At 40.3% G+C, this 13437-nt stretch overlaps 1 protein-coding gene across 1 annotated transcript in view; it reads right to left on the bottom strand.

The window, feature by feature from the left end:
• The window catches only part of MYH9 (myosin heavy chain 9), a 67073-nt gene that overhangs the window by 9685 nt on the left and 43951 nt on the right, over positions 1–13437 (bottom strand). The window contains exons 14-28 of the mRNA XM_072329568.1: positions 12410–12583; positions 11695–11809; positions 9141–9334; positions 8683–8804; positions 8222–8291; positions 7115–7275; positions 6260–6368; positions 5147–5278; positions 4376–4582; positions 3791–3928; positions 3172–3295; positions 2182–2353; positions 1402–1614; positions 846–990; positions 135–341 (exon numbers count right to left, since the gene is read on the bottom strand). Of these exons, the coding sequence (XP_072185669.1) occupies positions 135–341; positions 846–990; positions 1402–1614; positions 2182–2353; positions 3172–3295; positions 3791–3928; positions 4376–4582; positions 5147–5278; positions 6260–6368; positions 7115–7275; positions 8222–8291; positions 8683–8804; positions 9141–9334; positions 11695–11809; positions 12410–12583 (2283 nt within the window). The remainder of the gene's footprint in view (positions 1–134; positions 342–845; positions 991–1401; positions 1615–2181; positions 2354–3171; positions 3296–3790; positions 3929–4375; positions 4583–5146; positions 5279–6259; positions 6369–7114; positions 7276–8221; positions 8292–8682; positions 8805–9140; positions 9335–11694; positions 11810–12409; positions 12584–13437) is intronic.

The raw sequence follows: 13437 nt of genomic DNA, 5'->3' as shown, positions 1-13437 counted from the left end.
TTTTCTGTAGGAACTTTATCCTCTGGAGGAACAAGAGGTTTTCAAATTAACCATAGGAAGGTACCACCCTATAACCTCCTTTCCTCTCTATTCCCTGGCTACAACAGAAGCTAAGGAAAACCCATGCCACTCACCTGCAACTTGTTCACCCTCTCAGCCAATTCTGTCTTTACTCTTTCACCTTCTGTAAATTTCACCTGCAGTTCTTGGAGCTGAGCATCTACTTTTTTCCTCTTGTGCTCTGCATCCCCTTTGCCTTGCAGAAGTACCTTTACTTCATTGGACAGTTCAGCCCTTTCACTTTCCAGGGCTTGTTTTGCTTTTTCAAGATTTGCTTTCACCTGGAGGGGGGAGGGAAAAAATAGCAAAATACCTCAGAGTGAAGATACAGCAAAATACATCCAGTGAGTCATTACATTTTTTTTCCCCTCCAAATTATTCCAACAAACCAATTTTGCATGTTTTACAGCTAAGTCTTACACTGCTTATTCAGAAAAAACAATATGAACACCTGATAAGCAGGAGACAATTAAACAATCAGAGCAGACAATAATAAAGGAGATAGTCTTGCACCATCAGAGTTTCAAATTAAAGGTTGTACAGCTCAACAAATGCTAGCAGTGAACTAAACAATATCTTGGCTATTCGGTAGAAAATGCCTGATTGGAACAAATGAATGAATGCAACTATTTATACAACTGTAATATGCTTCATAGTACAAAATGATCTACTAAGGAACGAAAAGTATGTGCATCATGTATTAAGACACTGCCACAGAGCAGCTATCACTTCATTCACTTCAGAGAGGCTGACTGCTTTGGTCTTGCATTCCCTGTTCCACATACCCGTTTGGTTTGCTCTAATTGCTCTGCCAGTTCTTCAATGGCTTGTGAATGTTTCTGCCTCATCTCTTGGATCTGAGCCTCATGTGTCTTCGCCTCATCCTCAAGGGTCTTCTTCAAAACCGTTACTTCTTGTTCTCTCTTTGACCTGCAAAATTCACAGCTTTTATGTAGATGGCAAGGAGAGAATCAAAGCGTATCCACAAACAGCATCTCTAATGCAGAAAAACACCAAGGTTTGGTTAGCCCTACATGCTACAAATACATTTCTCAAAGTTAACACTTATCTTTGTACCCTTCTTAAGTACAAGCTCACTACACTAACAATCGAATGTGAAAGCATGAATGTTTTGGGTATCACCACCACTAGGGTTACAGAACAAACTAACTTCCTTACACCAGACAAGGGAATGCAGTCTTGACTACAGCTTGCACACTGTCTCCTTCTGTAGCCATTGGAGGTTGCTACCCAGCATGCTCTGACAAAGACTTGCATTTATTTTAATAAAGAAGTCAAAAACAAAACCAGACCATACAACAAGCTACATGTTGTAGTTACCTGAGCTCCTGCTGAGCAGCTGTAGAATCTAAAGTGTCTTCTAGCTCTGTTTTCAATGCTTCCAGCTCCTCTCCCAGGTCTCTCTTCTGTTTTTCGGCTTTGTTCCTGGAAGCTCTCTCTGACTCCAGGTCTTCCTGCAGCTCAGTGATCTGGGACTCGAGTTCCCTGATCTTTTTCAGGGCCATGTTCTTCTGAGCTGCCTCTTCTTCCACCCTGTGTTTAAGATAAGAGTTCTGGTCAGAGCCAGATATAAAGCATACATAAATGAAAACCACCTGTCCTACAGGAATAATCCAGAAAAAAAGCTGGTACAGATAGGCTCTACGTGATTACTTTCAAACTTTGATCCACAGATCACCTACAAAATTCTAAGTTTTAACTCTCAATACTTGACAGAGCACAATTACTTACCTTAAAGAAGGGGACAGAGAGAGACTGACAAGAGAAGCAGAACAGAAGCAGAAGGAAAAGTTCCACTTTACAATGGAAGTTGGACACTTCACTGAATAGACAAATATAGCAACTACCGCAGAGAGACAGCACCCTGCCACTATTTTTTAACCCCCTCTAAAATCCTAGAGCAAAACTTCCGCAGCGCACATTGCAGTGATAGCCTAGCTCTATACAGAGAACGTGGCAGTGAGTAACAGCCAAAGAACTCTGATGCTAAGGATATGAATCCTAACAGTTCAGACCGAAATACATAAGATTCCAAAGTGACACAAGACTAGAAGAAATACCTCCTAACAAATGTGGCAGTACCACAGGTCAGATTCTCACCTAGCTAAGGCTGCCTGCAGCTCCTCTTCCTTCTTGGACAGCTGTATTTTGAGTTCTGCAATCTGAGCCTGCAGCTCAGCAATCTGGTCATGCAGATCACTGGAGTCTCCCTCAAGCTTTCGACGAGTCTTCTCCAATTCTTGCCTCTGCTTTTCTTCACGTCGAAGACGTTCTAATACAGACAAGGACAAAGTAAGTTGCACAATGACACAAAGTCATTCAAAGAACACTGTGAAAGGCAGAGAAAATAATACTATTCAGGCAATAATATCTTTCCTGGTAATACAACCGTAAAAACTAGCTGGAGTGCATTATTCTGTCAGGATAATGCAGATGGCTCATGTATTTTGCACTTAAAAGATGTATGTGCAATTTTCCTCTCCCTCATTTTACATCCAAACCTCCTTCCCCGCTTCATTGTAAAAAAACAATAAACAACAAGCACAATGCTAGTCTCTCCCAGCATCCACACCGCACGACATTCATTAAGTGATGCTGAGCACAAGGACTGCTCTCCTTTTACTGCAATTAAATAGGCCATCTCCCGCTGTGTTGACCTGGCCAGCCCCACGATAAAGTGCATCTAGCTTGAACTCTGAAGAACTTGCACAAATGGAGCATCAAAACCCACACTAACCCTGACAAACCGATGCTGCTGGAAGTAGAAAGGTAGAGACCCTTCCACAGTAGGAGAAAAAAGAGAACCAGCTTCTCTTCTCCATTGGCCTGCTGCTTTGGAGAGGATTTTTATTTAGATCACGGGCTCAGCTGATGAGGCACATAACCTTCACCCAGCCACTGAACAGCTCTATCAAGCCAATCAATAGCATACACACTATAGACTAGTTTTTAACCCCTCAAAAACCAGAGTGAGACTCAAGCTTCAGAAATGAAACTGAAACTCCACAGCTTTAAACAAGAAACCACCAAAGACTGAACAAACAATTCCTATGCAGGATCTGCTTTTTAAAATATATTAAAAAACGGCACCTTCCAGGTCTGTGATCATGGCCTCATGCTTGTTCTTGAGTTTGGCTAAACTTTTTGATTTCTCCTCTTCCTCCGTCAGGTTTGTTGTGAATTCAGACATTCTGTCTTCCAACAGTTTCTTTTCCTGTGGAATTGAGAATTTATTGTCAAGGCAGTTGCTGGAATTTTCAGAGTTGACTATGCTTAAAGAAGATATTCATGTCATTAGTGCCTACTACTGTGACAAGGAAACGTAGAAGGAAACAAACCCATTCAGGATTACAGATAATACTCCAATAAACAGTGGCTTACAGATCTGTATCTGACAACCCTTTCAAAGCCTGTTTGTGAAGTAACTTGATACTGCTTGGCATAACAATGTACCAGAAAAGATTTGCTTACCTACTGTTAGTTAGTCAAGGCTAACTTGACTAACTGTATTTAAATATATAACACTGATCTGTAAAAAATACAGACAGACATCTAATTTCATAAACAAATTCTAGTTAGGGCTGCTTATCACTAGATCGAATTAATTCATAAGCCTCCCATAAAAAGGGAAAGGTCAGCCTTTGGCAAGTAGCTCCAAGAGAGTCACTGGAACATCTTTAGTCTGCATGGAAAACTGCAGGAGTCTTACCTTGGCCAATTTGAGATTCTGATCTTCCAGAACTATCACATCTTCTTCTAGTTTTTTCAGTTTAGCTTCTGTGGTCACTTTTTCCAGCTGCAACTTCTGCCTTGCACTTTCCTCTTCTTCAAGCTGCTCCTCTAGTTCCTTCACAACACAAACACAAAAGCAAGGAATTTGTCAGTGCTGCTTACTGGCCAATATAATATTAGCACTTTCTAGAACTGACTTCTCTGTCTTGACTTGATGCAACAAACTGCACCTTAGCAAATAAAATTTACTGCAGAAGAAAACAATACTGTGTTGCAAAGAATACTGCAGTTCCCAAAACACCCAGTTCAAGCAAAAGCTTGTCCAGTTGACAAGTAGCCATAATCTTCACCTTTGAGAATGGAACGACACATTCCAGATGACTGAATACCTGAGGCATCAGAATTGTTCTGCCCTGTTATTTCCATGCATAGATTTTTCAATTGTATTTCCTTTATTTGTTATTCTCACTCTTCTGATTCCCTCCAAAATAAGACAAACAAACCACTCTGACTCCTATTAGCCTGCTTATTGATATCATAGATGGCATTCCTAATGCATTACCTGAATGTTCTGCTGCATTTTCTTCTTTTCAGCCTGCAGGTGTTGACACCGTTCCTCTTCTTCCTCCACCCTTGCTTCCAAGTCATGACAAATTTCCTCTAGTTCTTGTTTCTTGGCTGTCAGACGGGCTCTTATCTCCTCAGCTTCAGCACAGAGTTCAGCTTCTGCTTGCAACTGTTCTTGCAGCTGCATTTTCTCTGCCATTAGCTTCACAGTACACAAAACAGAAACAACAGTAAGACAAACTCCAATTTACCAAAGCACTAAGCAATTTATATTAATTGAGGATATATACCCCAGTGTTCTGCAGTTATATCATAACAACTTCAGCTGTCTTCTACTATAAGTTAAAGCCACATTCACATGGTCTAGAGACCATGATCGCTTGAAATTGTTTAGTTTTGACTGTTTGGTTTTAGATTGATTGCTTGGTTTCCCCTGCAAAAGTAATGTAAGTACCATCCCTGCAGAAAAACAAGCCTGCTGCACCTTCTGAGTTCCAAACAAAAAGAATTCCATTTACGATGAGGCTGAATTCAACCGCTTGCTATAACACTCAGCCAAAGGAGACTTTACATATAATAGCTGTAATAAGGCAGTAGTTATTCACTGTGCTAACTGAGCTGGGGAGAAGGGCAAGCAAAACTGAACAAGGTAGAGCTAAGTCACATATTTCAGCAAGCAAGAATCCCGCAGCTTGAGCATCAGACCATTAAAGCACAGGAACAGCTTTTGAGGCAGTGGACAGAATGAGTTTTACACACAACTCACCTGGGCCTGGAATGTCTCCATCTCACTCAGTCTATTTTCTGCAGCTAGCTGCTTCTCCTTAACCTTTATTAGTTCTTCTTCCTTGGCCATCATCTCTTCTTCCTGTCTGCTTACTTGCAACAGGGGTTTCACCTGAAAAGGAAACCAAGGGATTGGGATGTATTTAATGAACACTGAGAACATGACAAAATGCTCTTGTACGTGATGAGCATCCAACAAAACAATGTTTTTCATAAGTACTGTATTGGAAGGACTGACCAATTACTTTGTTATGAACCATGGGAGAATCACAGAGGACTACATACAATCTGTACTGTTACTAACCCTCTGTTTGCCTGACTAACCAATGTTTCCTCCAGGATGGGATAATTCAGGAAAGCAATGGGTAAAAAATTCAGGACTCTCAAGGTGTAAGCAATAATAACAGTAAAATAGATTTGCCATCCAGTGGAGCAAGTTACAGTTCACGGGCAGTCAATGTAAAGAAAACAACACCACCACTCATCTCTGTGCTTCCCCACCAAAAACCCTTAAAAGTCTTCATAGGAAGGAGAAAACTACTTTCAACTTTGATTTAGCTGCAATGTCTCCATAGTTGAGGAGCAAAAAATGCCACAAGTGTGGGAAAAAGACCATTTCTTCACGTGCTCATTGTCTTTATAAAGATAAACCTGTGCAAATCTAACAGCAGAATCAGACTCCAGTGTTTCCATTTTGTTTTCACAATTCTGGAGGAAGAGATGACAGATCTCTTTCCATGTTAACAATTTTTGTCCAGCCAAATTGACTAGCCATGTAGTAAGCAAGTCTTTGAAGTGATATACTACCAAAGCAAGCAATCCTCCTCTACGCATAAAATATTAAATCTGCTTTTCCACATTACTTGCACATAGCCTTGCACTATTTTATACAGGCACACTGCACAGATACAAAATATGTCACAATATCCTCTATCTAAATGAATCAAGGTGCAGTTGTAAGTAAGTTCAATTGGAAAGGAAGTGGTTTTTTGTTGTTGTTCTGGTGTTTTTTTTTTTCTGTGGTTCAACTTGAGAAGCTTAAGTCACAACTACAAACTTACGCCAAAACTCTCATAAATGGAAAAAATATTACCTTGGTGAACAACCTCCACCACTGCCAGTTCCGCAGTTTCAAGTAGGCAGCACAGTTCCTCTGGAGCACCTTCATGGCCGTCAGCTGCTGCTGGCGCTTGGCAAAAGCTCTACAAAGTAAAAATGGAGATGAGATAACAAAGGAACCCGCAGTGGGACACTAATCTCTCAATCAAGACCACTCGTGGATAACTGGAGATGATATTCTTAGAAGGTTCTTTTCTCAAAAAAAAAAAAAAAAAAAAGGAGAACAAAATTTGCAGCTTAACTCCTCCAGCTTTTTGAAGCCTTTTTCTGCTCAGGTAAGGCAGGTTATCACTTCCTTTACTCAGCTTCCTCTGTTTAAAACGTTTTTCCCTAGCACCTTCTAATGTTAGAAGTCTCGTTCTCACTTCCCCACAACAAGATGTAAAACAGAGGTGTTTTGTACCTTACTACTCTTGTTTTTAGATATATACCATTTGCAGTCCTACCTAACAGCTTCAGAGAAATCCCTCTGCTAGGACCTTTGAGATATCACATTTGTAGCTTGCAGCTCTTCCACAAAAATAAAACCCTTAAAACCCAAACCTAAAAGGTTGCCTGCTGTATTGCTGTATAGTGAAGGAAATAGACTTTACTGCTCTGTATGTAGAAAAGCAGCATATATATTTTCTTTAGGTGCTAGAACTCAAATATTACAGAGATTGGACAACTCTAAAACCATTATCAGCTGTCATACACAATGAACAAATCGTGGTCTTTCTGACAAGAAAATAATTCCTAGTCAGCTTTTTTTTGGGGGGGAAGAGAAACTTGCACCTGAAGAGGAGAAATACGTATGTTTATAATGTATTTTGTAAAATCTGATCCTTACTTTCTGGCCAGGTAGCCTCTGCAGCACGCTTGGAAGCCAATAATGACATCTGTGATTTTCAGATCTCTCTCTTCTTCAAGATGAGCAAGGACTCCAGCTCTGAAAAACACTTTACTCTGTCCAATTCGGTAAAGGTTAGAATCCAGCTCCAATGCTTTGATCTAAAATGAGAGAAAGAGAAGAATACATTTATTGCAAAGATTGCTTCACGTCACACTGTGAAACATGTGTCACAGCTGTAAGATACCCCTTTTCTCCCACAGTAACCCACTCAGGTCAGCCAACACTGGTAACTCCTGCAAAAGCCCTGTCTCAATTACAAGAATTGGAGTCCAGCCAAGCACAGCATGAAATGGAGGCAATATAAGACAGAAAACACGTTAGAAGGCAATAATTTAATATAACAGCACATCTAGTACCCAAAGATACAAGGATGCTGCAAGGAATACATTTGTCCTTCCAAAAGTCCTCTTCCTTGCCTAAGGAGAATACATCTCTTGATTCTTCATATTTAAGTTTTCCCAATTTTAATCTGAAAGGCACCCCAATCAACTTTGCCTTCCTTTAAAGGATTTGTTGTCAATACTAATACCAGTTCAAAGGAAGAAACTATATTCCTCTGAGACAGAATAAACAGGAATCCCTTAAATTCAATTCAGTGCCCCCTAGTCATCAAGCTACAAAGCCAAAACTTTCCCTCTCAAGCATTTCTGCAAAAATTATAGAGTTCCCATTGAAAGTGTTTGCCACCAGCAGGTCTTTACAAAAAGTTTGTTGAAGCTTCGACTTCAAGTATATAATTAAAGATAACAATGCTTCTTAACATTTTGATTCAGTGAATATTGTTGGCATCTAAAAATGCACACGTCTGTGGAAACAGAAGGACTCTCTTTGCCCATGATTACTGAACCTCATGCTAGTCGAGAGCCTTCACAAGTGAAGGCAAGTCAGTTTTCTGCACCCTCCTTCTCTCAGACAAAACATTTGTCCTTTGAATTTCTGTCTGTGTGTAGAAGATATATTTATTATGCTTACAGAATGCACAACCCCAGCTTCCTCACCACATCCATAATGTTTATTCTATTCAGAGTTTATGGAATGTCTTACCATCAGCACACAGGCTTGTTTTCCATCCATAAATCCTTTGGGAATTGCATTTGGAGTTAAGATTTCATATCTGAAGAGCAGAATGCATTGGGTTAATTACATAGTTATACATGGAAACAAAAAGCACTAGTTCCTATCACATTTTGACTTCAATGTCTAATGGTCTTGTTAGAACAAGAAATTGCACCTGTAGACAAAAGAACATGAAGCAGCAGACTTGTATAGGGTCCTCTGCTCCTTAGCACAACTCCATGCTCCGTAGAGAAAAAGACAAAGATACTTTCGGGAGGCTTTGTGCAGGGGAATAGCAAGGGATAGATGCTCTGGTGTTGCTGCCTCTCAAAACAGCATTGATTTAGTTGTAACAAAATACTTCAGTTTTCACACTTATATATAGTGTGCATATATATATATACTTATAGCAGGGTAGAGACTAATTCAGATTATTTTCTAGTCTTTACCTTTGTCTGAATTCCTGGAATACAACTCTGTTGGGGAAGCCCTGACGACAAATACGGATTCCCTCCAGCACTCCATTGCAGCGAAGTTGATCAAGGACCAAGTGGGGGTCGAGCTTTCCAGCCTGTTAAGGAAAAAAACATTTGCTTAATACCAGTAACCTTGTACAAAAGAGGCTTAACACACCTTGTCTCCTCCCCTTTTTTGTAAAGCAGCTGGTTCTCTGTTTTTTCTGGTTGTAAGAAATCAAAAGCTTTTATGCCACTTTAGAAATAACTGCAAAGATCAGTCTCTACCAAACTGGAAAGTGTGCCATTACTTAAGGTAACTGTAAAGAGAGATCTTGAATAAGTAGGACCGCTACAAGATCTGTTGCAAAAACTGGGAATAACAACCCAGTCATACCCTGCCAAGGAAGTCCATCTATGACTGCATGGGCAGTAGTTATAACCTCTTTTACCTTCTTCTCGTGGTTGGGGATAATGCAACGGACGAAGTTGGGGTTGGTGTTTCTCAGGGTAGCCATCAGTTTAGCCAGCTGTTCTTTGTAAAGCTGTCCCACTGTTCGGAACATACCCTTCCTGGTTTTAAAGGCTCCTGGCAACGCTGTTTCTGACATGCCAGCTACCTGATCCAGTCCAACAATACGATCAACTAAAAAGAACACAAGAAAGGGCATTAAAATTCAGCCACAACCAGAGGAAACATTGCTCTGTACAAAGAACATCTGGGTAGAACAGGATAAATGAGAGGAGCTGCAGGATCCTTTTTGCTTCATCTCTACACAGATGTCGACTCCTGTACAGAATTTGTGCAGGGATAGGAGCAGGAAGGAAAAAAAAGCAACAGCTCACTACAGGAAGTTTGAGTGATGGAATCAAACTTACTCCCAAACATAGCCTACTGATGCTCTGGAGGGCAGATCTGGAAGAGCAGTCTAGAAGTGCGTTTCAGATGCTTCCACTTGCTTAGGTTACAATGGAAAACAACAAACCAAGAGTTCTAGCTGCTAGCCCACCAGAGTTATTAGTTAACTCTGATCCAGAAGGGGCTACAGTTAGAGAAAAAGCCCAGCCTGACTATTCAGTCACAAGCAGATTTGCTATGGTTGGTGATCAGAAAAGCCATTATCTACTTGTTAACTGAACAAACACGGTTAAAGGCGTGATAGATACCAAATCCCAAGACAGCACTGCTTGAATTATTTTGGAGTACGAGTAGTCTATGAATTACAGACACAAACAACACCACTAGGAGAAAGCCAGAACTCCCTGCCCCAACAGCTTCTCCACTATGCCACAATGACACCCAAGTACTAATGAAGCTATCATCTTGATGGGTAAACTCCGAGATTGTATTTTTTCAACAGAAGCCAGTTAGATCTGAGAGTATCATTGGTCAGAAGAAACTAAAGCATTCCTTCTTCCCGTTGTTCTATCATGTTGAAATAAATATTCACGCTCACAACCACTACAAATTCCCACACCCTAAGGTGCTTTTTCTCAAGGGCCTCAATCTACTGTCTCAATACTGTCCTCAGTGATTGCCTGATGCCTACACTCAGGCTCCCTGTCTTAACTTCTGAAAATATATAACATGCTCAACTGGATTGATCAAAAAAACCTGTCAAGAGAAATCCCCACAAATGAAGAAACAAGAAAGGACAAACACTCTCATTTACAGTTAATGTCAGTTTACAACTGCTCACCTCTAGAGCAGCCATTAGAATAGAGCCAAAGCTGTCTTATCAGAAAGAAAAGATTACTAGATGACACCACAGGGAAATCCATAGAAGAATGTCCCAGATTCTGTTTGGAACAATCCTCTTAAAAACTTGAGCCCTGCAATCTACATCAATATGGCAAAAAAGACAGTCACTTGCAACAGAAGATCCAGCTAAGAACAATAGATGAGATCTGATCAGCTGTGGTTCAATCGACATTCTAATTCCAAAAGGCATGTGCCAGTCTCACACAGCAAAGGCCTTACTGGGTACTACTTGCTGATAGATATTTTTCATGTAGTACCAATTCCTTTTCCAAACTAACTTTCCTTTTTGTGATCTGTGGCTGAAAGCAAACCCCGGCACTAAAATCAGCATTAAACTGAATTTCAGTTTTAACACAGCCTTAGAAATCCTTCTTCCAAGTTTTGGACTGAAAAATAGCCTTACTGGTTCTATGTTCAAACATTTGACAGGGACTTGCTTTTAGTTGTTCCTGTGAAAGTCTTGCAAGAACACCTTTAGTGCCTGAATGTGTCCATATTTGTCTTGTATCCACTCACAAGGATTTGTTTTTCTAAGTCCATGAGGAGCTACTAGCACAAAGCAAAGGAAATGAACAAGAAAGACAAGCAGGTATGACAAAGGGACAAAGAGAAGTTAATGGAAGCATTTCTTGCATGGCTCTAGGATGCATTACACACATGACACAACAGCTGGATTTCTCAGTCACCTGGTTCTAGATGAAGAATAGGAAAGTGTTGATAGAAATAGGCTCTCTGAATGTTCTGCATCTCTGCAACAGACAGAGACGTCAAAGAAAACCCATGACAGAAAGTGACAGCAACAGTAAGACTCAAAAGCAGATAAACTCAGAGGAGATAGAATAAAATACTGAACAACACTGCGGCAAAAACACGCTAGTTGCAGGACAGAAAACCTAGATTCAACCTCAGATCTTGCATTTGAGTGTTGCAGCTAAGCAAGCTGCCAGGACGCATTGGTGTGTTCATATTTTAATCTGGCATTCTCAATTTGGAACAATAATTGCAGTATATGCAGAAAGCTTAATGTAAGTCAATGCATGTGAGCCTTTCTTTTGTGTTACAGTGAATTTTAAATGCAGTACCAGGGTCTAAGCAAAGGAAGTACTGGATAATATTCATCTCAGTGGTTTAGTCCCCAGGGAAAAAAAAGTAACATAGGTCATAACAGATTTTTGATGAACCAACAAGTTTTTTCCCTGTAAAACAGGAAGAGAAAATATATGAGATTAAATTTATCTACATACCATCTTTCCACAACTCAGACACAAACTTATCCGACGACTGATGGAGAAGAGTAGCAATGTTATCATTCAGTGGATCCATGTTCTTCATCAGCCACTCATCTGCTTTATAATCCACCTGGAGAAGAAAAACACATCAAGAAACTCCAGACCATTTTCTGCAGCACAAGATCCAGCAAGATTCTGCAAGGTCTAGAAAAGCAGCATCAAGGTTTGCATAATCAACAACAGACTGCCTAATTATTCTTGAATGTGTCATCAAAGCAAGTATATCTACAAACACCAACCCCCCCTCCCAGAATGCTGATTTTTCTGTTCTACTGGTAAATAGAATAGAAATTACGGGAATGGATTTGCAATGCTAGTATGCATCATCCTGAGCGTGAAGCAAAAAACTGCTGCACCACCATTATTGGTGATGAAATCTTGACACAAGGTTTCTGAGAACTATCTCCAATCCCATTAAGTCACAGAGAACAAATTTAAATTGGTGTCGATTTGACATGTCCTCAACTATACACAAATAATCTGCAGGTAAATCTCCTTAGGCCCCGTAAAGTCTACAGCAATGAAATGGCTTTGTGAGGTCTCCCACCAACCTCCCATGTCTTCCCACACACAGTCACTTTGGTAAGTAGCTACTTCTAAAAAACAGTAGTTACGCAGTGGAAAATAATACAGACATTCTTCTCATGCAGTTTAGCTATTAATTCTTTACCTTGCCAGCATAATGTATGATACAGAAGTCAGCTTTGTCTTTCAGCTGTTTTGGCTTCTGAAATTTGGGGTGGGTGCCTTGTTCTTGTACAACTTTTTCCACAAAGCTTTTGTCTGTTGCTTTTGGGAACCAGCACTCCTCATCCAACAGAGCCAGTATACCAGGGGGGCCAGCCTTAAAAGAGGGAAACATCCAAACATCATTAAGTACAGGACTATGTCAGTAATTAAAACCCTTGGACAGCTAGGAAAAAAGGACACCTAACCACGATCCCTGTCACACCCCCCTGTCCTGTGGTATCCGTTCAACTGCTGCCATAGTAATAGAAATTATTAGTAATCTCTCAAGATCTTCTTCTGAAATCATAGAATCATTGAATGGCCTGGGTTGAAAGGGACCACAATGATCATTTGGTTTCAAACCCCCCGCTATGCGCAAGGTCACCAACCACTGGACCAGGCTGCCCAGAGCCACATGCAGCCTGGCCTTGAATGCCTCCAGGGATGGGACATCCACAGCCTCTGAACATTTTTAACAGAAGGTCTCTTTCATGACACTTGTACAGGGTGTTTTAAGTGAAATACTATGTATTTATATATTTTAGTAAAAGGAACACTACGGAAGACCAGAGCAGAAAATTGCAGAAACTAGTTATTACTATTGGAACATCTGCTGTGAAATGTGTGAATTTCAAAGTTTTACAAGTGTAGAGTGAAAGCAACAGAGGTTCACAGCCTCTCTTCACACTTGTAGGCAACAAAGGAAGTTCACACTACTTATCCTAAATTGCACTTATGCACCTAGTACCATGCAGTTCTACACAAAGATAATTTTCTGAGAAGAAAAAACGGGTGACAAGGTGACCTGTTTGCATGCAATACTTCCTACAGAACCAACACTAACAGTTTTATTGATGACATACTTTCAAAACCAAGAGAAAACAGTTCATTTCTGCTTCTTATCAAACCAGCATGTCAGTAGAGGATTACAAAAGCTAGCTGTATACAGAGACTAGCTTTTCTATGACA

This window comes from Excalfactoria chinensis, chromosome 1, assembly GCF_039878825.1.
Source record: "Excalfactoria chinensis isolate bCotChi1 chromosome 1, bCotChi1.hap2, whole genome shotgun sequence".
NCBI lineage: Eukaryota > Metazoa > Chordata > Aves > Galliformes > Phasianidae > Excalfactoria > Excalfactoria chinensis.
The sequence above is the reverse complement of the archived record's forward strand: the minus strand, read 5'-3'. Positions and strand labels throughout refer to the sequence as shown.